General features: G+C 43.9%; 1 protein-coding gene across 1 annotated transcript in view; it reads left to right on the forward strand.

Moving 5' to 3' along the window:
* SEMA5B (semaphorin 5B) overlaps window positions 1-23,820 on the forward strand; it is a gene marked incomplete at both ends in the record, with an annotated part of 125,622 nt that overhangs the window by 82,810 nt on the left and 18,992 nt on the right. The window contains 9 exons of the mRNA XM_084209151.1: window positions 5,525-5,642; window positions 11,122-11,303; window positions 14,327-14,470; window positions 15,941-16,088; window positions 17,353-17,578; window positions 18,220-18,438; window positions 20,319-20,489; window positions 21,396-21,545; window positions 22,449-22,493. Of these exons, the coding sequence (XP_084065277.1) occupies window positions 5,525-5,642; window positions 11,122-11,303; window positions 14,327-14,470; window positions 15,941-16,088; window positions 17,353-17,578; window positions 18,220-18,438; window positions 20,319-20,489; window positions 21,396-21,545; window positions 22,449-22,493 (1,403 nt within the window). The remainder of the gene's footprint in view (window positions 1-5,524; window positions 5,643-11,121; window positions 11,304-14,326; window positions 14,471-15,940; window positions 16,089-17,352; window positions 17,579-18,219; window positions 18,439-20,318; window positions 20,490-21,395; window positions 21,546-22,448; window positions 22,494-23,820) is intronic.

Here is a 23,820-nt window from a genome sequence, read left to right on the forward strand (position 1 = left end):
CAACTGCACCCCTCACAGTGGTGGTACCTGTGAGCAACAGTATGCTCTTCCCAAGCAGGGTCCTGCTCCATAAATAGCCCTGTGAATTCCTTATGTAGTATGTGGCTGCTGGTCTTGAGGAAAGGGCAGTAACATCTGGCATGGAATATGTTATATACACCAACTGAGAAATGAGGCTGCTACTTGACCAGCATCTGACTAAAGCAGCTCAGTTCCACTTGGCTTCTCTTCTCATGGGGAAAGATAATGAATTTGTACAGATCACTAACTCATTTCTGCAGTTTGAATTTTTAAAGGTATCAAAATTAGAGGGATTTTTAGAATGTCTGGTGCTTTTTTTCCCTTTACAATCTTATTTTCTTAAATCACAATCAACCTTTTGCTTCTCGTTTTTCTCTTTTCATACCATCTGGCTTTAGGGAAGACAGAGGTCCACTCTTCCTTGCACGGGCTATTGAGGTTGTCAGGAATTATGATTTGGTTGGCTGGAAGCTAATATGGTTATTTGTTTAGTTCATCCCCTCTGCAGGTTGCTAGCAATGGGACAGTAAACTCACCTTGTCAGGAAATGCCTGTCTGCCAAACACAGTCTCATGCTTACAGCTAGCTCAGATAAAACCCCTTTATTGCTTGCAAAGGGCTATTCCCTCACAGGTAACCATTCTAAGAGTTCAACAAACCAGTGTGGAATTGGAATTCTGAGGTCTTATTCCCCAAAAGAGCGAGGGGCACTCCTGTGCTGCCCATGCTCCTGAGATGCTAAGCATGGATGAAGCTTTCTCAGTGCCTTGCAGGATCAGGGTTATAAATGTTTGCACTGCACCAGTGGATGTGCCTCTGATGGACTGCCTGGTGATGCCCATGGGGTTTAAAGAACGAGGTACAGAGACAGTTCTTGTGTCTCCCTAACAAACGGGACCTTCATTGCAGGTTCCAAGCTCATGAGTGAAAACGCAGAACTGTCTCCTGGTGCAGTGATGGTTTTGTGAGCAAACACAGTTTGGGAAGGAACTTCTCAGCCTTTGGGTCTAGAGCCTTGCCTCTGCACATCACCATGTCCTGCCATTCCATTCCTGTTTGCTATTAGTCATATAAAAGGAGTGATAAAAAGTTAAATGAAAGAGAGGAAATGAAAACTGGGAGAGTAAGCACAACCTGGCAGATGAAAGAAGCAGAGTTCTTTGTTGTAAATGTTTCGAATGAGTTTTGTGGCTCTTGGTACAAAATGGCATTTTTATGTGTCTTCTGTCTGGTAGTAAGAATGGGAAGAGGCTATAGTAATTCTTTCTTTCCTTTGGTCTGTTAAAGCCTAACCTCTTAGGTCTGGTTCCATTGATTTGATGATGCATTTTCAGTCTTAAGTTTTAACTTTCAGGGAAAAATGACCAAAAGATGAGGTTGTCTAGACTCAGAGCAAATTAAAGTGGGAATGAGAAACTTTTTAAATATAGATGTTTAAGCTTTAATGGACATTCTGAAAGAAGATGTCATTCAGGACATTACAAAAAAATGGATCTTGGGCAGCATCAGCATACTGGAAGCAGAAGCCTTTTTACATAGCACATACCATTAGTGAAGGCTCAGCACACTGGCTGTCAAAGACCATATAAAAACTCTTTTGAGTCATAGGTAAGAGCTTCCATTGACTTTAGTGATAGTGTCCCTCTTGCAGCAGCTTAATCCTTCTGTTATCCCATGTCACTGCTGTAGAAATGATTGCAACAGCCAACAACAGGGAGCCTTACAGCTCCCAAACAGCAGGCAGCAGGTGAGCTTTTATGAGCAAGATCTTATTTTCATGTAAATGACCTTAGTAAGTGAGAATGAGGAACTGGAGGGAAAAAACACCTTGAATAGGAAACACAAATGGAATTGTTTTTCAATTGAACTTTTCAGTGTATGCTTTTATGCCTCACACAAGGCATTTATTGTGAGGCAATGAATTAAAATGAATCACTATTGATAGTAGTGCCCTATCAAAATTAATCCAACCTCTTAGATATCTGTCAGGAGGTTCCAAATCCTCACTGAATGTGGGATTACTAGATGGCCAGAGGGAAACAGGGCATGGGCCATGAGGTGTCATCATCATCATCATCTTACTTTCACAAGCATCCCACTTAGGAGGATTTCATTAACTAAGTCATTAGCCATAAGAGAGTCAGTGTTAACCTGCTATGCTCAGGTAGTCTTCTGGGATAATGGGTTCTCTCTACCCCTGGGAACTGTGGTGGGAGACAACAGAATAGTGTCTCATTAGTTCCTTGAGTCATTCCCAGCCTGCTACTGAGAAGACTTAAGTGAAATGTTCCCTTTATGTACAATATAAAACTTGGACAACTGAGCCAGTGGCAGAAGTCCCATTGCCTTTGAAACATCAGAATTTCATTGTTGTATGTAAACTCCTTTGTATCTTATTTCACAGCATTTACATACTGCCCTGCAAGACTGCAGGCCCTGTGGCTTCTGTGAGATTTGTCAGCATTATCATAATGCAAAATGGTATTTACATGTAAACATTTCAATTTATTTTGTGTTATGAGCACAGGGAAATGCTGTGATATCTTTGCATTTTCCACACTATGGTGCCTGATCTACTAAGAATGACAGTGTACTTCTGAAACATTTTGATTTGGGTATGCATGTGTGCTTGCATATATTTGTCTTTTGGTATGTGTTTGCTGATGTGTTTTATCTTTTAATGGCATAAACAGGGATATATACTGGATATTCTAAGGATATAAATTATGGTGGCTTTTAGGATATAAATTATGGTGGCTTTTGAAGTGTTCAGTGGAAGTATTTGCCAGAAATGTCATTTTCTTGCGTTACATACATTGTAATGCTTTTCCTGCTTAAAAAATGGGGAAAAAAATGGGCTAAATTTTGTGTAAGTAAATACATTTCTCCTCACCCCTAAGTGTATCGCTGTCAGCTGATATAACAGGTTTCTCACCAGAGCTGAGGCAGATGAGTGTGCTCTGAAGGGAAGCAGACAGCACAGCTATTTTGTTTTTAGATTTCAAATGGTTTTGAGGGCCTGCCATGAGACGAGAAAAAGTCCTGGGCTGTGATGGTTGTTAAATGAAAGAGTGTGTGTTCTGACAGCCCAGCAGAGCCCGGGCTGGGCGCAGGAACTCATTACACCCCGGATGCAGCGCACAGGGCTGGCTGCAGCTCCCAGCCAACAGGTGCCATGCCAGCATTTCCCAGTGCCCATCAGCAGGGCCTGCCATGCCAGCATTTCTCAGAACCATCAGCAGGGCCCCTGGCAGCCGTGCAGCTCGGTTGCTGATGGCAGTGGCAGGGGAGCGCAGGCTGTGATTCAGTGAGAGCTCTGTGAGGGATCCAGAGCTGGCTGCTCCCGGCCAAGAGCAGCCCATTAGCTCCATGACATACATTATGGCAGTGCCAGCAGAGTGGTCAGTGCCTAGCTGGGCTATGCTGCAGCCTGCAGAGTGGCTGAGGGCTGCAGCACAGAACATATGGAGATTATTTCCTGAATTTATGCAGCACATGTTTTCCTATAAATTAAATTCAGAGAAAAGTGTATCATAATAGGGTGATGCTCACAACAGCCTTCCCCGTTACGAATTACAATGACCTCTCTCAACTCGCTGGGTGCCCAGTGAAATGGCTTCATGCAATTGGAAACAATACTGTATGTGGTGTCAGGATCTGAAAGCCTGACCAAAAGGCTCTCTGAAGAAAAGCAGGGCCTTCCCCCCCCACCCCCCTCTCCACTGCTTGTCTTTTTCTACCTTTTAGAAACTGCTCAGTTTCCTCCTGAGGTACCAAGTGTCAGAGTGTGGGCAGATGCCCCAGGGTGTGCTCGGTGTTGAACTGGGTGCTGCCCTTGCTGAGGGGCTGCTGCACAGCAAAGGCAGCTCTGGATGTGGCAGCAGCCCCCCTTCGTGGGTGAGGGTGCTGCAGGTTGCCAAAACAGCAGGACAGCGGTCTTTAGCCAATGTAATGAGCAAAGCAGCACATGTCCCTTCTATGTCCTTGGACTGAGGATCCCAAGTCATTTTCTAAGGTAAATATTTGATGTGCTGTTGCCTGGGGCTGGGGTAAAATCATCTTTGCCTTTTCCTTGGGTGTGCTGAAGCAACTGAAGGAAAACTACAGTAGAGACAGTCATTTTAACTACCTTCCTAAAGCATGACAAAGAAGTTTTGTTCCTTATAAGTCTGTGTGTGAAATCTTTAGCAGAGGAAATGTAGGAGCGGAGCAGACTGGAAACTCATAATTAAAATATAAATGTGTCTGTGTATAGATATATATATAAAGCAATGGGTACCAGACATCAAAGCAATCTGGGGTTTGCTTTGGGACAAATCACTGTGGAGTCAGTTCAGACTAATAGAGCGTTCTCAGCTGCATGTGAGGGACTTGCTTTTTCATTTGCAGCTGATTACAGGCTAATAGGATTTCAAAGATTTCTGGGAGGGAACAGTTCACATGTCATTGCATGGTGTGGGGGGGGGGTTTGATATTTCGTTAATCATACTGATACCTTGCCTTAGAATACATTTTATTACTCTCCTGTTTAGCTTCTCGGACTGAATCTTTCCCCTCAGTCCCTTGCTGCTGTCTAATTGGCAGTTTTCAAGTCATTTGGGATTTTTTGAAAGATCTTATCAGCCTTTTGTGTGATAGAAGAGAATGGATCATAGGGATTAAAATAGTGTTGTGAATCTTTTTAGGTTTAGTCCTCTCTTTGTCTTTCACTAATACATGCATGATGTGGCTTGTACCTTAATATTTTCTTAATGAAAATTAACAATTTGAAAGCAACTCATGGGAATGACCAATACAGCTGAATTTTATTGGTACAGACTACTTCTGTGACTGATCTTCACTGTTTAGTAGCAGTAATAGCCCTAGATATTTTTGTTTAGCAGCTCACATGTTGGGAACACACACTTAGCCTGTAAATATGGATTCAGGAGGAAAATGAATACGGCAGTGTTCAAAGCAGCCAAAAGCTTAGAAATAATGTTCTGCTGTGACTTTTCCAAACTGACATCTTGATGCTGGGATTATAAATGAAACCATTGTTCCAGTAAAGACCAAGACTAATAGAAAGCCTTTATTAGCAATCCCTTGGCTAATTCTGCTTGTCTAACCCCTTCGGATGGACACAGTGTCAGAAAACATAGTCACAGAGGTCGCTTTGTGTGAGATTTGGCCTGCTGTGTGATTACATGGGGGCTCAAAGATATCTCAATGACAAGTGTTCTTTCACTAAAATTTGTAAAGTCATTTTCTTTCCCTAGGCCTTGGAGAAGAGTGAAGTGATTTTTAATCTACAGCTTCTATGAGTGATATTTGCTTTGTGTCCTATCACCCTCCTATCCATTTTTTCCCCCTTCCAAGCAGGTAAACCTCTGCTTAAAGAAATTGTTTCTTCTGCTGAGCCTCGGTGCGGTTGACAGCTGTCACATACAAGGACTATACTTGAATACGTCTTTGGAGCTAGACAGTCTTAAAGGGCTTTAATGTTTTGTCTTTACACATGCAGGGAATGCCTGGGAGCCAGAGACCCTTACTGTGGCTGGGATAGCAAGCAGAAGCGATGCACCACCATTGAGGACAGCTCCAACATGAGTCTCTGGACCCAAAATATTACTGAGTGCCCAGTAAGTGGAAGCAGTGGAAAGATTTTATATATACTGATGTGTGTTTGTGTAGAAGGGGGAAGGGAAGGGGGGGTGTGTGGCAGCCTGAACAGGTCTGGTGTCCTAATTTGACTCCAGCTGACCTGAGACCAAATCTACATGATATTGCAAAGAGATGGCCTTTTTTCCTGGTCCTGGTCTCCAAGAGGTGCAAATAGAAAAGAAGTGTCTCTTCTTGAATCAGTTTGAGTTGACTTTCCAGCCCCCTTTCCTGCCACCTACCCTTCTCTGATGACAATATGCAGTTCATGGCTGTGATCCCCAGAAGCTGCCTGGCTGACTATAATTCCTTGAACTGTACCTCCAAGATGGCTGAGAATGAAAAAGCAGTCTTGTTAAATAAATTGAGGGTGGAGGAGAAATGGTCATTAATGCTCATTGTTATTATCTAACGTCAATTAGCATGTTAATACTGCTAAGTCCAGTAGATAGGGAGAGAGGACTGGATGGGTTGTATCTTCAGTACGCTATTTCTGTCTGGAGGTGCTGGGATGTTTATTCCCCTTATCTTCCTTACTCTGAAGATATTTTCCCAGGAAATATTAGTCATTACTTCAATCCATCCTCAGCTTGGCAGGCTTGAGTTTTTCACTGCTGGATTCAGAGGCTTGTGTGTTTATAACCCTCCTGTGTTGAACTGGGATGCAGTGCTTCTTGATTGCCCATGCTGTTATCTCATCCTGCTTAATGCCTGTGTCTGTTGATAGGTGTGTGAGGTGTTAATCCTCTAGTTTGAACATGTCTGCTGTGGTGCACACTAGGGAACAAACTACTCCAGGTCATTGTTTCAAGGTCATAAAAATCCAGCACAGAATATTCAGGAGCTTTGACTGCTTTTAGGGTGCATTTTACATTTGTTTTAAAATTCCATTCTAGATTATTTTCTGTGTAGATGCTACTATTCTGTTACATATGTCAGCCTTGTGCTCTTTGACTGACAGGCTGCCAAGCTGTTTAAAATCCACAAGCAAGTGCTTGCTTTTTCTTTAACCCCTGCCACTCACTGGAACAAATTCACGCTGACATGGAGTGAGATGGCTCATTTAAACACCTGCATCAGCAATATCCAAGTATTTCCTTGTATTCAGTGCAGGACAAAGGGCATGGTCAACAGAAGCAAGGGTCTAGAACAGCATGTGCAGATGAGCACTGAAAGGGAAGGAGAATGTAATGACCTAGTGCCAAACTTCATTCCTGCAAAAGACCTGTCTGTGAGTTTAGTTGGATGAGTTACTCTCATAAGAAGTCCTGGCTTTTCCCACCCTACTTTTCTGGGCTGAGCACAGTGCTCAGCTGTGCTGGTACAGCTGTATGTGAGATCACAGTCAAGTGTGAAATGGTGTAGATTAAAAGCACCCCTCCCAAATAAACTTTTCCTAACCCAGCTAATGTCAGTGAGTTCTTCTGCAGCCTAGCCCACAAACAGATGTCCTGGCACAGCTGAGAGACTGGCATTCAGCAACTTTTAAAGCTAGAACTGGCATATTATTGAATTATATCCTACATGGGCCAGGCATTTGTGTGAGTCAACCACAATACTAACACAACTTGACTGCTGCTCTTGTGCAAGCAGGCTTGTTCAGAGCTAGTCTGAACATCTTTGTACAGCACTACACTGTGCCACAGATCCCCACTCTCCAGCTTTAATATTAAGGGTCTTTATTTAGAGGCTTAATCATGCACTGTTAGCATAATACATGGGGTAATGGTTACTGTATGGTATTACTAGATAACATCCAGAATCTCCTAAAGGTTACTGAGGTTGCAATCTCAACCATTTTAACATTAAGAAATGGTAGCACACAAATTCTACAAACTAAAGTGCTCTTCCATGTATGTGCCCATTCTTTACCAGGGAGTCCTGATACAGGATTGTAGGTGATTTCTTGGGAGAATGGAGTGAGGTGCACTTTGATTTTAGAAAAAGAGATGCATCCTATTTTGTGGTATCTTGCTGATGCCAACATGAGCCACCAGCAGGAAAGGAACTTTAGCTTAGCTAATAAACTATTAACTAAGCTCATGGTGTCAGTGTTGAGGATGATGGCAAGACAGGAATTGAGTATTCCCAGTAAAATGTACCGTCCTCCTTATCCTGAGCCAAACAATGATCTTCCTTCCAGGTTTTCATCCCAGTCCCCCTTTGTGTTTCCAGCAAACCCCTATCTTACTGATATTGCATCTGTTCCATGCTACCTCATTTTCTTGCTATAAGTGGTAGTTTCCCCACTCTGTTTTTGGGTGTCTTGTACCCTGCTGTCAATTCATGTGAACTCAGCTGCTCAGAGCTGCAGTGCTCAGGGTGATCCTACTCTGGCCCACACTGAAGCATCTCCAGTGCATAGAAGAGTCTTTGAGTGCTGGGATTAAAATCTATGAATCTCTGAAAACTGAATTTTTCCCATGTCCCAGTGATTTTGTACCCTGGACAGTTTTGAATGGCTTTTCATGAGAATTGCAAAAAGGTTTTACAAGGACATAAAGTTCAGTTCCTTGCTCTGAACACTACTTTGTTTCAAGGAAAATATTGCTACTTATGGACAGTCTTTTCCTCTAGATTTGATTTTATAAATGGTTTAAGTAGTTTGACTGAAACTTTGCAAGAATTTTCAGCTTTCATCGAACAGCTAACATGGAAACTTCCAGATTAAGTAATTAAAGCTTGGCAAAATTATAATTATATCTGAATCCCAAGATAAAGAACAGATGAATTGAAAGAACAAGGAATGCTTCCAGTCTTACCTGTAATATCAGAATAAACATGGAAAATATCCTGCTAGCAGAGATTAGGAGTGGTCAGTCAGAATTTTTAGATCCTGCACTTCAGCTTTTAGATTCTACAAGGAAGAAAGAAAAAGATGAGACCTTTGGTGTGAGTATGGCAGTTTATAAAAGACAAGAATTCCAGAAATGGCAATATTGTCAGGTGAGAGAAGGGCATTTGATCAGATGTGTTTTTAAAGATGTCCTCTCTGCCTGATGGGCACTGTGTAGACTTCAAAGGATTTGCCTTGTAAAGGTATTCCTGAAAAAGATCAGTGCATATGGGTTTTTATCCCACTTCATAAGTTTACTCTTTTGAAGATATTTTTGTGGATTTAAAGATGGAATGATAATCCATATGTAATTTCTTAAGTATAAAAACTTCCCACACTCACAGTGTGACATGTTTATAAATCTCAGCATTTTAGTTATGGTTGCTTATTTGTTTAATTTTTGGGTTGTTTCCCAGTATCACTTATGAGCCAATGATTATTTGCTAGCTTTTTTTTTTTTAATTGATGCCACGGGCCACATCATCCCATTGATTTCGGAACAGAACTCCCTGCTGGAATCAGCAAGGCTTTCTGGCTCAAAAATGAATAGAAATGATCCAATACTTGGATTATGACTTTTCTAAGGCAGGAGGAAAAATGAGATAAAATCTAGGATTAAATATCTCAAAGTACTTATTTTGATTCCTCACCCCCAACTTCTAGAAACCCAACTGTATTGATTTTTAAACAATGTTTAAAACAGCAAATTCAACAACAACAAAGCTCAGTGATCTCCTCTGTGGGCATCTTGCCTTGTAACCTTCAGCCCAGAGCAAATTTTTACAACTACATGATAATCTATTGCAAACAAAGGCTTACAGCAGATGCCTGAAACCCCCAGCTGCAGCCTGAGGAGTGCAGTATCAGATCTAAATTGCTTCCATGCCACTGCTGCATATTTTTGAGGCTGTTGTAGATGGGTGAGAGGGGAAGATGCCAACCCACCAGAGGTACATTCGGAGTGTTCAACGTAGTGCCAGTCTTGGAGAATAAGCACAGAGCAGCATGCTTCAGAGGATGAACGCTGGACAGCACTCTTCCTATGGCTGTGGTTGGCTCCCTGCATGACTGCTGAGCAGGCTCACAGCCCCTCTGTGCCTCAGTTTACTTGTCTGTAATGCAGGGACATTCATTCCCCCTCTGGGGCAGCCCAGGGGGCTGATCCTGCTGGCAGCAGAGCTCAGTGGAGCATGGCACAATGGGGTTTTCCAGGGTAGCTGGCTCAGATCTGGGGCCAGGGCTGCTTGCCAGGGGCCCAGCCTCTTCCTGTCTTCACCCTTCATTGCATGCAACACTGAGGCCAAATCCAGTGTTGCCTTTGCCAGCAGCTTTACCAAAGCTGCTGAGCACCCCACCACCACATGGGTCATCCCACAGGCATGAGCTGCTTGCAGGCAGCCACCATCTGTGCCATCTGCCTGCAAGGCCTGGCACTTTGGGATGGGGCATGGGGTGGGGAGCATGGAGGGAGCCAGCAGGGCAGAAGTGCATCACGGTGCTGTGCTCTTACAAGGGAGTAGCTGTATGCACACAGGGCCAGCACCAATCCCTTTCTGCATTGTGTTTCTCAAGTCAGTAGCAGAGGAGATGCCAGGACAGGGGTGTTCAGGGAAGCTTTCGAGACATGGTCTTGGGCTGCAGGATTTTGTAGTGGTGGAGTGGGCACAAGAAGGCAGTAGTGGCCAGGAGTGATTCCAGGAGAAGCAAGTAGCTCACATCCTCTCCAGACAGCAAAGGCCTCAGCAACCTGGTTTCCCAGCCCTCAGCTTGGGGCTCCCCTAGAAGCGCTGGTTAAGCAACTGGAGAGCAAGCTCTGACACCCTATCTACTGGAGGGTTGTCACCAGCCCTGAAACAGTTCTGTTTCTCATGCTCTTGGTCTGCCAGGACTACTGTGTTTTTCCTTCACTACAGAGTGCAGTAAGCAGTCAAGTCCCAGCCTGTTCAGGGCTGTGCAGGCATGAAGCAAAGGGCAGATGGAACAGATAGCAGCGTGGTCTAGTCTGTAAATTGTTTTGAGATGAATTCTTACTCTGTAGGTGACTATGTGATCCTCAGCATTAATGCTAATCACCGTCATGTCAACTTTTTGCTCTTCAGCCATTTAGGCTGCACCTCAGTTTAGAAAGGGAAACAATTGTTACTGCAGGTTTGGATAGCGCCAACTCAGCGAGGCCCCAGCCTCAGCTGGTCACTATGGTTATAGGAACACTAACTTGAAAATACTCTGCAGGAAGCCCTGCAGAGGCTGGAATGTGATGGAGTGGGGTCAGTCAGTACTGGCCACGGTGTTTCTTGAAAGGCTGAGTCTGTGCAGTGTGGAACAGGGAGCGTGGTGGTTGTGCGGTGTGGCAGATGATGTTGCTCCTGGTGTGGTGCTGGCTGGGTCGGCTCGGTGCCTGTGTGCACATGTTAGGTATGCAGGGTGGAATTTGGAGGGTAAATATTGATGTGGCATTGTCTGAAAACAACCCTCTGTTTTGAATCCTGCTCGCAAGCACAGACAGCTCCCATCTAAGATGCATCCTAATCCCCCCGGCAGCTTTGTTTGGCATTTCTATTGTGGGCCTGTCTCCAGAAATGTAAACTTGCTATTAATGACTTTTTTTTTTCTCTTAAAATTAGGTGAAAAACCTGACAACAAATGGAAGACTGGGGCCTTGGTCCCCATGGCAACTGTGTGAGCACTCAGATGGGGACAGCACAGGCTCCTGTATGTGTAGGTCACGTTCGTGTGACAGCCCTCGTCCTCGCTGTGGAGGTCGCAGCTGTGAAGGGGCCAGGATTGAGGTTGCAAATTGTTCAAGGTACCTCAGCGTCTTTGTGCTTCTCAAGGGAGCAAGAGTTGTGTGTGTCCACAGCTTAGCTCCTTCCTTGTGACCATGTCATTGTATCCCAGCCAATGTGAGGTGTGTGAGGTCCAACTTGAAGTCAGTGTAAAATGAAGAAACCCAAGGGCTCTGAGCGAAGGGCCCTCAGCCAAGGCTCTTGGAAGATGAACACCCCAAATTACTGTACACTATACTGTGCCTTGGTTTCCTTCAGCTGTACAGTGAGTAGTCACCCATCAGGAGGAGGTGAGTAAGGCAGAGGTAGTTGTCAGCCAGCTGAACAGCAGACTAAAAAAATCAACAAGCTCATAATTTTTCAGAGCTTGGGTTCCAAGGCCACTTTGCCAAAAGCAAGTAGAGCTCCTTCAGAGCAACGCTTGTAAGGACAGGGCTGAACCTAGCTCCAGGCAGGGCTTGTTTGCCTTGTTCTGCGAGTCTGTGACCTGTCTGCAGCACAGGCTGTCTGCTGTGCAGGTGAGAGCAGCTCCTCATCCTCTGGCTCATCCTCTGGCAGCCAGCAGGTGCGGGAGGTGGCTGCCGGGACGGAGCTGGAGCAGCACAGGCAGCTCAGCTGGGGCCAAAGCACTGCCTGCCCACGGGAGCCTGAAGCTCAGCTTTGGCAGTTTGGAAGCTAAATGTCCTCCTGTAGGGTGCCCAAACATAGCCATGGTGTTTGTGTCTGTGGTGCCCCACCACCCTCAGACCACATCATGTCATGACTCAAGGGAAGATGATGCAGTAGTGTAAGCACTATTTAATCAGGGTGGGGGCAGCCAGGATTTTGGTAAATATTGGGTCAATATAGTTTTTATCTACTTTATCTTCTCCATAAACATTCATTCCATTAAGGACAGCTGCCTCTTGACTCATCCCTGGAGATCAGTGTTGGCCTTGGCACCAAAAATTCAGCAATACTCATGTTTTAATTGGCATTTCTCCTTCCAGTTATGGACTGTGTTGCCCAAAAGGTGTGCAGTCATTCCTACCCCTGTGCTGCCACTGTGGGCTGAGCAAAGCCTTTCCCAAGCAGGCTTTTTCTGTCAGTGGCAAATGGAAAACATGCCAGTGGGATGGATTTCTCAGCACTGCTCTGATGCCTCTTAAGGCAGGAACAGTTTCTAAGAAGGGGATGAAAAACAGATTATTCAATCTTAAGACATACGAAAACAGCATGGTTTGAAAAATAGGGACATCTGGTCATCTTACATCCGCTTCAGCCCTCAAATTTCCCTTAATTGACTTCATATGGCATTGAGATTTCTTTCTGCAAAGAGGGAGTAGGATGTTTTAAGATGAGTTCTATTAAAAAACTGGAGATCTGAAAGTGGAAGGTGACTTTATTTCTGTTAACAATCCTGAAACACAAATAGATGTTGAGAATTGTTGGGGTTTTGAGGATTTCTTTAGTAGAAATTACTTGCCCTTTTTACAGCAGTAACAGCAACCTTCCATTTGATTTTTTTTTCATGATTTTACATATAATCATTCTTTTGCATTAAAGAGTGGGGAGGTAGTGGGTAGTTTAAAACATGGCAGAATAATATGGAATAGTAGGATTTTTATATCAGTGGATTTCTTGTTCTTTGACCTTGTTTGTGGTGGGAGAGGAGAAGGGAGAAAAAGGGAGAAGGATAAGAGAAGAAGAAGAGGAGGGGGGAAAGATCTAACAGGGTTCTGAAATAAAGCTGCCAAGAACAGGCAAGAGTTGATAAAAAATACAAAAACTGTGAAGGGCAATGTGGGTTTTAACTTTCATCCTCTGCCCTGATTGGTGCTATGCCAGAAAATACTTCTTGCCAGCAGTGTTATTAGTTCAGTAAATGCTTTGAAAATTAACATCTGTTTTCAAGCTTAGCTTTCAAGAGTCAGAGAGCACCTGAGTTGTTTTTTGACTAGATTTTTTAGAAAGGTTTTTTTTTATAAAAAAACGCACCCCGGGAAAGATATTTTTTGGCTTAAGGCACTGAAGTGTCAAGATTAGGCAGTTTTATAAGACAGAGCATTACCACTGGCTCCATATGAAATGAAACCTGCAGCACAGAATGGATGAGATATGGTTCCTCCTCTCCTGCTTCAAGGTCCAGTGCTGCCAAATCAGAGGAAGGTGAGCTTTAATAGATGCAAGATTTTAAAGATGAAAATGCTGGCTTTTGTGTAAGCACATGTTTAGGCACCTGCATGTGCTCAGCCTCTCACAGGAGCTTTGCCAATGTCTCATGCGCTGAGGTGTGAACTAGGCATTTTTACATCACACTGGCTTCAGGCTGTGTTACCACTGTTGAGCAGAGATGTGATCACTCATTAAACCATGAAACTGGATCCTGCCTCTGAGCTCTTAATTGCCTCTGGTTTCTACAGATTTAAGGTCACACTACAGTGACGTCTGCAGGCGGCCATGAAAGCTAGAAGCAATTATTGTTATTTTTAATGAAATTTGAGATTTCCACTTAATAGGATTCAATGCTGAAGGCTTTAGGAAAACCCAAGATATTATGAGGTTTGTGATAAAAACATGGGAGCTGGCAGTGGTGCTGCTGTAAAAGATTTAAAGCATCAGTACCTACTGAATTAGCAGAGGGTAGGTTTTTTACATCCCTCAGCATAACTGGCATTCATGATCCTCAGAAACTGAGCTCTTTGTGCAGAAGAATTCAGGACATACAACTTTGGGATAAGCCATTGGGTCTGAAGAGCAGAGTTATGATACATGGGGAAAACGATGGGGAATAATCAATGAAAATTATACTAACCACACTATCACCCAGTAAATCCTAGGAGACATTGTCAAAATTATTCAGCATTGGCTTAATTGTTTTCTTTTCCAATTCTTAGAGCCTTCAAAGGGTGGAAAGTTAGGTGGAAAGGGCCACTTCTAGGCACTTTTGAAACTCCCTTTAAAAAAACTCCCCCAATACAAAGACTGGTTGAAATGAATGATCTATTCTCCAATGATTTCAACACTTCTCCCACAGTCTGTTCTCTCTCACCTTTTTTGCTAGAAATGGCGCTTGGACACCGTGGTCTTCCTGGGCCCCATGCAGCACTTCGTGTGGGATCGGCTTCCAGGTCCGGCAGCGCTCCTGCAGCAATCCCGCGCCACGGTACGGGGGCAGGGTCTGCGTTGGACAGAGCAGGGAGGAAAGGTAAGGGCTGTCCGCGATGGTGTGTGTTCATTCCTGTGGCTGTAGTGTTGGCAGCTGGAAGTGGTGGCTGGGAAGGCAGATTGAGGCTGTTGGGCTCTCAACGCGCAGAGCGGAAGCAGTCCTGGAGCGTGGGAGGGATGCGGCTGTGTACGTGCATGGACACCCTCTTTCAGTGAGTCTGTGAACATCAGACACTTCAGAGCTGCCCTCACTCCCAAGGACCCTTCAGTCCTCTGCAAGTATTCCTGTCCCACACAGAGGGCTGATCTCCTCCCCAAAGGCAGAAGCTGTGCCTGCTGTTGGCACCTGTAGAGTTTATGGACACAATTACTCCATTCTAATCCATCCCTGGAGTGGCAGTTGAGTATGTGCAGCTTGCTGCCAGTTGCCATTTCCAGGTCTCTATTACTTGTGCTGATGCTCCAAAAGCAGTTCAAGGCAAAATACAGCTTAAGTCATAGATTCAGGTTTGAGTTTTTGCAGGGTATGGTATCAAAACCACATCTTTTTCCCCCTCTAAACTATGAAAATTTCACACAAAATTACTAAAAACCTAGTACTTTCTGAATCTACAGAGCCCTTCTTCAAGCTTGCCCCCTCATGAAATACATGCTTCAAGGCATCCCAACTTCCTTCCAGGCCTGACATTTCATTAAAGGTCACCTCTACTTGGCAATAGGCTGTTGCTTGTCCCTCGAATGGTCACTAAGACATATATCTCCACATTTCTCAGAATAAAAAGAGCAATTCATTTAACTTCCATGTTTCAAGACATTTTAATGTTTGGTTTGATTTGTGTCCATTCACAATAGTCCTTTTTGGGTTTAAAGACTACCTCTGAATCAGTTGCAGTTCTATGTGATTAAATTTGAGAACAGTATTGATTAAAAAGATGAACAAAATCACAGTTACTTTTGACACAGAACATGAAATAGCATTCACTTAGGTCCTGCTTTTAGATGCACATAGGATCCAGTTGCAAACTCTAGCTTGTTAGGGCTGAGGCAGCAGTAAAACTCAGATTGTGTGAAAAGAAGGTTGTGAGGTGTTTAGTACCTGCCATTAGTGACAGATCACTGTTGAGTTGTCCTCCCACCAGTCATCCCATTTAGAATATTTGCTATCCACTCTCTCTTTGTGACACTTGGGCATCAGTTTATGAGCTCTTTCGTGGACTTGGTGTTTGTGGAAAAGTTTTGAGACAGAGTACTTCAGAAAACCTGATCTCAACCATTTACTAAAACCATCTCACCAAGCTCAGCCTGATTAACCACTCCCATTTGGCACAAAGGCTACATTTCTCCCCATGGACAGGAATATTGCTAATCTGATGTTGTGTCAGCCATTGCTGGCTCTCTGTGCATGCATCAGTTGTGCCCAAATGCAGTGTGCAGTCTTGCGTCCCACACCGTTTCCTCCCTTGGATGTGCTGACATGGAGTTTTTTCAGCAATGCACTTTCTTCTTTCAGATTCTGTAATGAGAACAATCCATGTCCATTACCGATTTTTTGGTCTTCCTGGGGACCCTGGAATAAATGTACCGTGAATTGTGGTGGAGGGATTCATTCAAGGCAGAGGTCCTGTGAAAATGGAAACACATGTCCAGGCTGTGCTGTGGTATGTATTTTTTACTGACATTGCATGAGGCACTTATTGACAGTAGCATCGAGGGATGGGGTATTTAACTTCTCTCTCCATTGTGCTTTTATTTCTAAAGCAAGAAGAAAATGCTGTCCTCAGTTTTTGCTGCAGAGGATGTTGAAATGAACTTGGAAACAGAGGGATGGCAGATTTAGGGACAGACTGGGGTACAGAGTTCTTCCTTAGGCCTCTGTAGGCTGATATCAAGTCCTTTACCTGAAAGCTCTAGACATGTTCTTTTCTTCGGTCCCACTCCCAAGGATGATCCTGTTGAGTCAAGGAGGCCACAGACACATTAAAAATGAGTTGCACTGTCACACTTGAGTAAACAACAGGTCCAACACCCCATTTTCTCTCTTTACTTTTCCATTGCTGTTCCAGCAGCTGTTTCATGCAGTCATTTTAATTGGTTGTGTGAGGCTTCATTTCAGTATAAGCAGGTTTGATCTGGAACCTCCCATTTCTTACCAAGGTATTTGGCATTTGCATTAGAATAATGAAGTCCTGAAGCATTACATTTCTTCCCCTCTGCCAGAAGAGAGTTGTTTATTTAGTTAACTTAAATTAAGAACACAAATGTTTGTCCCTGGAATTCCTCCCATTAGTGATGAGAATGGTAAAACCCTTGAATCCCCCCATTCCTAGCCAGCCAGAATGCTGTCTGTGCTCAATGGCTGCTCTAGACCAAGGATGACAAATGGTTCATAGCCTTCACTAGAGAGTTTGAAAAGCTAACCAAACAAAAACTGTAAAAAGATCTACTCTAAACCCTACTATTAAAAATAAAATTATAAACTTTCAAGGAATAAACCTTACTGACATTTTGTCCTCTTGAGGCTTCTCTAGGCTGACCTAAGAAGAGCATCTCAGGGTCAGAGCAGAAAGCTTGTTTGCTGTTATTATTATCTCTTGCCTGAATTATTCTCCTGTCGATAATGAACCAAGCTGTCGAAGCCCCACAGGACTTTGAGTCAGCAAAGAAACACAAACCTGAGGGAGATATAAAAATAGCAAGCACAGTTTACCCTTGAGGTCCACCTATGTAGCACACTGCCTCCATAATCACCACATTTTGTGCCGTGCCCAGCACTGACTTTTTCCTGTGAGGTCAGATAAGGTGGATGGGGATAGTTCGAGATCCAGAGAGGACCCTCTTATTTTCTGAAGTGTAAATAAGCCTCTGCCAGTTAGGCTGCTGCTGTTTAATAAGTAAGGAGGGAGTGGTTTTCCTTCTTGGCAGGAATACAAGACCTGCAACCCGGAGAGCTGCCCAGAGGTGCGCAGGAACACACCCTGGACCCCGTGGATGCCTGTCAACATCACCCAGAACGGGGCCCGCCAGGAGCAGCGCTTCCGCTACACGTGCCGGGCCCAGCTGTCCGACCCCCACGAGCTGCAGTTCGGGAGGAAGAAAACCGAGAGTCGCTTCTGCCCCAACGATGGCTCCGCAGTGTGTGACACTGACTGTACGTCCTGCCAGCTCGGAGGGGACCGTGGGGCAGGCCTAGGTGGGGTGGTGCAGGGGGGATGCTCTCAGAACAACAAGCCCCTGACTGTGGCTGCTGTAGTGTCTACATGTACGACTGGTGTCACTGCAGAGTGGCAGGGATGGGGAGAGCCCCGTGACACAGATATACAGGCGTGAGCTCTGTGCTTATGGCAGTGTATAGATTTGTTCTTGCTCCTGCTAGGCTGCCCCAAAGACAGCAGGCGAGTAATGAGGGTGTAAAGAAGAGAAGAGCTGTTCTCAGGACAGTGTGTCTTTTCTTTCTCCCCTTGCGCACTGTCGCTCAGGTTGTTCCCTGCAGGACTGCTGTGATGCAAGGCAGCATCTTGAGGGCACAGCCTGGACTGCCACAATTTGCTGCCCAGGGAGGTGATTTATCAAGGCTACCAGCAGACTCAGTTTGTATGCATACAAATTTCTTCTTCTGTCTAGTTTAGCTGTAGCTCTGGGAAAAAAAAACCCACTTGCCAAGGGCTTTCAACAGAAACTGTTCTGCAGGGCACATAGATCCTGATTTTATTCACGAGCTGAACCCCGTTTTAAGAACTCAGCAAATTATTAATTTGTGATTTTATGGTGTCTTGTTTGTTTTCCTTGAAGCTCTTGTTGATGACCTCCTCAAGACTGGTAAGACCTCTGCACGGATTATCAATGGGGGCTGGTCCTTTTGGGGGGCCTGGTCTTCCTGCTCCAGGGATTGTGAGCTGGGCTTTAGAATCAGGAAGAGAACATGCACAAACCCTGAACCTAAAAATGGTGGCTTGCCCTGTGTGGGGTCAGCGATGGAGTACCAAGACTGCAATCCTCACCCCTGCCCAGGTAACCATGATCATCTTCCTGCATGAAATTCATAGGTGTTTTCCTAAATCTTAGTGGTAGAGCAACAACAACCACAAAATCAGTATTTCTAAGCTGCCTTCTTTTTTTTTTTTTTTTTTTTTTTTTAATTTGGGGGATTTTTCCTTAGGTTTTTTAAAGTTATTGTAATGATCCATGTATGTTATCTTTAGTGCTGACTTAGGTTTCACCTTGGCTCAGAGGGTAACACAGCCACATCCTCTAGAGGAAGTAGTATGGTGGCTTGTAGCAATACTTTGCTTCAGGAAGGTTTGATGCTCCATCCAGTGGAGGGCATCATGGTGCATCTGCTCCATGATGAGAAGGCAGGCTTAATAAATGTGGCTTAATACTGTATAGAGATGCTTGATGTGGCAGTTCTTCTTGTGAACACTTATTTCTTCCCCCTCTCCTGCTTACGTATTGTTCTTGCGATGGGCATCTACTCTTGACATCAGTTACCATTTCCTGCACAGCCAGCAGGGAGTATTCTTGCCTGGTTTCCTGGTTTTCGAGTTTGTCCTCATGTTTATGTTGCACTCCTGGTCCAGAATAGTAGTAATAGACCATTGACTACTGTATTCTCTCTCACTTATCCTTCTCCTTGCTCTGTAATAACTGTCTAAAGTAAATTTAAGTGATCATACACAAATTACCTTGCCTCTTTGCAGTTCCAGCAATTATCTACCTCTGGCAATGTAGTTTGTGGCCTACACTTGAAAATGCTCTATTATAGTAGTACTATTATGATTCTAAAATTCAATACAAAGATAAAATTCAAATGTAGATATGATCAGAATGTGCAGCAAGAGTATAACAGGAGTGCCAAATATTGCACTCTATGGCCTATAAAAAGGAAATAACTCTAGCGCTATAAAGGCAGCTATTAGTACTATTTTGGAAGCTCTCAGTGGCTTTTTCACTAATGTCTGTGCCCCTTTTCTGTGCTGTTTTCTCCCCTCAGACACTCTGATGTTTTACAATCTGTTCTGAGTGCATGATTACTATTTCTCTGTGTCTCCCTTCTTCCCTGCCTCACTCAATGTGTATACACAAGTCCTGGGTTTATTTTGCTCTAAGTCATCAGGTTATTATCTTCTGAATTAATGGCATGTGGACCTGCAAACCAGGCAGTTAGTGGGTGGGGGATGGGGGATTCAGGGATCTTAAGTCCCTTTCTACTTTTATTATTAAACCCTTATGGGGTTATACTTAGATCATAGAGTGGTTTGGGTTGGAAGGGACCTTTAAAGGTCACCTAGTTCAATGCCCCTGCAATGAGCAGGGTCAATTAAAAAAGCTTCTGAGCTGCTGTTTCCGGAAGCTGGAACTAGAGGACTTGGGCCTCCCACAGAAAGGTGCCATATAAGCTCAACTTTGGTGCTACAGCGCTTTTTTCCCAAGTAAATCTGCTGTTGCTATGAAGTTTCAGGAAACAACATCGTAGTTGTTGTAGTAGTAGTAGTAGTAATAGTGGTAATAATAATAATAATAATAAGGATGATAATAATAGTAGCAGCAATGCTGTTTTATAAAAAGGAAAGGAATAGACTGGAGTAGAATATTTCAGTGAATATTAATGACTACAACAAAGAATAGTTTCTGGTTTTGGCACTTTATGATGCAGAGTCTTTTTCTGCATAGATTTTATTCTGCATCCAGAGAGTGAAGTGGATTTGTACCCTCTCTTGATGTGAAGTTCTTGTTGTCAGGCCCAAATGTCCTGGGGTGCAGGAAACTGCTAGCTAGTGTGGACAGGGTGGATGTGCAAGGCAGGATACTGGGAATCTCCAGCTTTGTCACAGTGAGAGGAGTAACCAATGGCCTCTACCTGTCTGTGCTTGCTTTTCAATGTCCTCCAGTGAAAGGCTCATGGTCTTGCTGGACTCCCTGGTCTCACTGCTCAGCCACCTGTGGGGGTGGGCACTACCAGCGCACACGGACCTGCACCAACCCAGCTCCGTCCAGCGGGGAGGACATCTGCATCGGGCTGCACACCGAGGAGGCCCTCTGCAACACACACCCCTGCCAAGGTAGCCGCTCCTCATCCCCGCTCCAGCTGGCTTCCAGGCTGGTGGGAGCAAGGCACAGCTGCAAAATGTTTAAAAAACAGATCAGAAACACCACGAGTTACATGTTTTTTGGTCATTTATTTGATGTCTGTTGAGCAAGGGGATAAGGAGACATCCCAGTATCAACTGCAGTGAAATGCCATCCTCTTTGCGTATTCACTGGCCCTTGCTCTGGCGTTCTGCTTCCAGTCAAGCAAAATTTTGCTAATGGTTGATCCCTTTCAAGTAAAGGAAAAAGCAGGAGCTTGGTTCTTCAATGTGGAAGTTGACCTGACCAACAAAAGGAGTCATGAGGCAGCAATCTGTATGGCTGCTGAAGGACAGTCCTTCCTTTTTGTTTCACAGACAACAGATCAGCATGTGCTACAAATCGGAGGATAGGGTTTAGACTTGTGCTGGTTTTGAATGACCATTGTGTATTTCTGATCCAGTGCAGGCTGACTCCTGTCCTTAGGAACCTCAGCAAAACTCTGTGAGTGCTCTAATTTGTGCTGGCTGCTTGAGGTATCTCTGGGAGGTCGCATCAAAGCTTGGAGGTCTTGGTGCAACATTGCCCTACCCACAACATTGCTCCTTGTATGTCTTTGACCAGACAGCTGATATAGGAGCTTTTAAGACAACTTTGTTCTGTGCAGTGTTCCACCAAGGGTTAGTTTAGTCCACATTAAGAGAACTACAACCTGACAAGTAGGATGCGATGCTTGCACTGAGAAAATTAAATCCACTAAGGACCCATGGAAAAGATGTGTGAGAGAGGCCCAGGCCAGGATCTGGGATCCTTCAGCATGGGAGAAATCTGGTATCTACAAAGCATCCTTTTCCTTCTTGGTGACGCTGTGTGTGTGTTTTCCTGACCCTGGATTTCAGGTGGCTGGTCAGAGTGGTCAGAGTGGAGCCTGTGCAATGAAGAGGGCATCCAGTACCGCAGCCGCTACTGCGAGGTGCACAGCCCGGACTCTTCCCAGTGCGTTGGAAACAGCACTCAGTACCAGGAGTGCCTGTACAATGAAATTCCTGGTATGTACCCTATCATCCAGGAGGACAGGGTGAGCCAGTTCAGGAAAGCAGCCCGTGCCTCGACTGTCAAATTAGGCTGAGATTTTCTCTATTAAAAATTGGGCTTGGATGGTTCTAGAAAAACAAGGAAATAGATAAACATTATAAATTCCCTTGTGGCAGGCACGGGATAAATGGCTTTCCCTTAAGCAGCTTAGCATTTCCTTTAAACAGAATTACCTTGATCCGTAACGAATAACTAGTATTGCTTCACCTGAATTGAAGCTTTTAAACTGTATGGTTTTTCTTAGGCTGGGTTATAAAAATTGTGTCTGTTCTCAGTATGCATATGGGCAACAGAAGGTCATTGATTTCAGGTATCCAAAAAGCATCCCAAAAGAGATAAGAATTAAGGTGAGGCAGATGCAGAAAATTGGGGTATGAAGGTAGGAGATTAATCCAGGGTCTAACAGAGCAACACTGTTGATGGACAGATGGTCATCAGCATATTCTACTCTGTGCTTTCTGGAAATTGAATCTCTAGGCAAATACCTGATATGGGTCTAGATTGAATAATGCCTTTCCACATGTTCTTTTTTTTAAGATTACATTGCACTGACTTAAAAATCTGAGATCTCTAGGCAATGGTATTCTTTTTCATGGTTTTTTCAGCTAGCATCTTTTCCCTAAATTGAAGAAGCTAAAGAGTGATCAGGTAACAGAACTGGAGTTATAAGATCTTTGAAGAGGTTTCGTTGCATGTGTTTCAAACCATGAGCCTATAATTCAATTTAGAGAGACTCTCAGCTTGCTGCAGAACATATGAGCACATTCTTCTGTCTGAAACACAAAGGGTTTAATTACTTGAAGAAGAAAAGGGATGGCAAAATGATAACTTTCTCCAATCATCTTTTCTTTGTTTAGTGATCCTGCCAGCCTCCAGCATCGATGAGAGCACAAACTGTGGAGGTAGGTTACCACTAACTATACATCTTATTTTTATCTTAACCTGACTTCTGTTCTCCCTGTGCAGTATCAACCAAACCATTAATCTATACAGCTCATATCCCACTGATAGCCTTAATTCCACTGGAGTCTTGCTGTCTGAGTCAGACTGGAGGAATGTATCTCATGTCCACTTGTCAGGTCCAAGACTTTTATTTATTTGGAAGTTTGGGTTGGCCACTGAGGGTCATTAATTACCAGAGAGCAATTGCTTGTGTCTCTCTACCTCCAGGGTAAATGGTTCAGGTAGAAGAAAGGGTTATTCCCCATTCACCACTGTAAGCCTCCAGCTGTTTGGAGGCAGGTGTTTTTAAATAACCTACAAAGATTTCAGTGAACAGGGTCTCTTAGATCCTTTGCTGATATATATGAGATTAGAGGTTTATACTTGTCCTCCAAGCACTTCCTTTCATTCAAGTCCTCACCTCTCACAGAAACCATGTCTCCTTTCTGCATGTAACTTGGAAAGGTCCAGCCATTACTGTCACTTTTCCACTGCTCTGGGAGCCCCTATGATAAAAATGCAGACTGAAGAAAATGGCAGGTTCCTTTAACGTTTTAAAATGCTAGTTTCACACTAATGGCCATGCCAATTCCTGCTAGCGTCACATTCCTGCTTTCCTGAAATCTAGATGATCTTCAGGCTGCCAAAATCTCTTCTCCCTATAGAGATCATGGCAAAAACAGGCATGCCACCTGTGGCATGGAAATGTGGATTCTCAGTTTGCAACTGAGGGCAATCAATGGAATTAAGATTTCAGCTCCTGCAATGTTACATTTGGCTTCCTGCAGCACTCCTTCTCCCTCAGAGGGTGAAATGGTTCTGCTTTGATTCCAGGACCCCTTGCTATAGCTTGCACTCTACTGTTACGCACTGTACCCACATTTCCTTCTTTTTCCACCATCACTGTATTTGCTGTTGCTATCTACATTTTTCCATAGCTAATATTATTTATTAATGTAGTGTTCTACAATATTTGGCAAAGAAGCCAATCAATAGAAATTCTGTTGATGCATCTCAGAAAATCTATATTTTCAAAGTGATGAACCAGAAAGCTTTCCCCTGGGGACTCACATGCTGCAAACAAAATAATATTTTTTTTTTTTTCCCCTCAAGATACGGCCAAAACTCATTTGAAAAATCAGATGGGTGTTTCAAAGGTGAGAGTGAAATAGGAGAGAGCTCTATGTTGTGACTTGCAAATGTGGCAGTGAAATGAAACATTCACTGCAATATAAGCAAATCTGGGCAGGAGGAGAATGTGGCAGCGTGTCATGTGGCTTTACTGAA

The sequence above is a fragment of the Fringilla coelebs genome (assembly GCF_963513975.1).
Source record: "Fringilla coelebs genome assembly, chromosome: 7".
Lineage (NCBI taxonomy): Eukaryota > Metazoa > Chordata > Aves > Passeriformes > Fringillidae > Fringilla > Fringilla coelebs.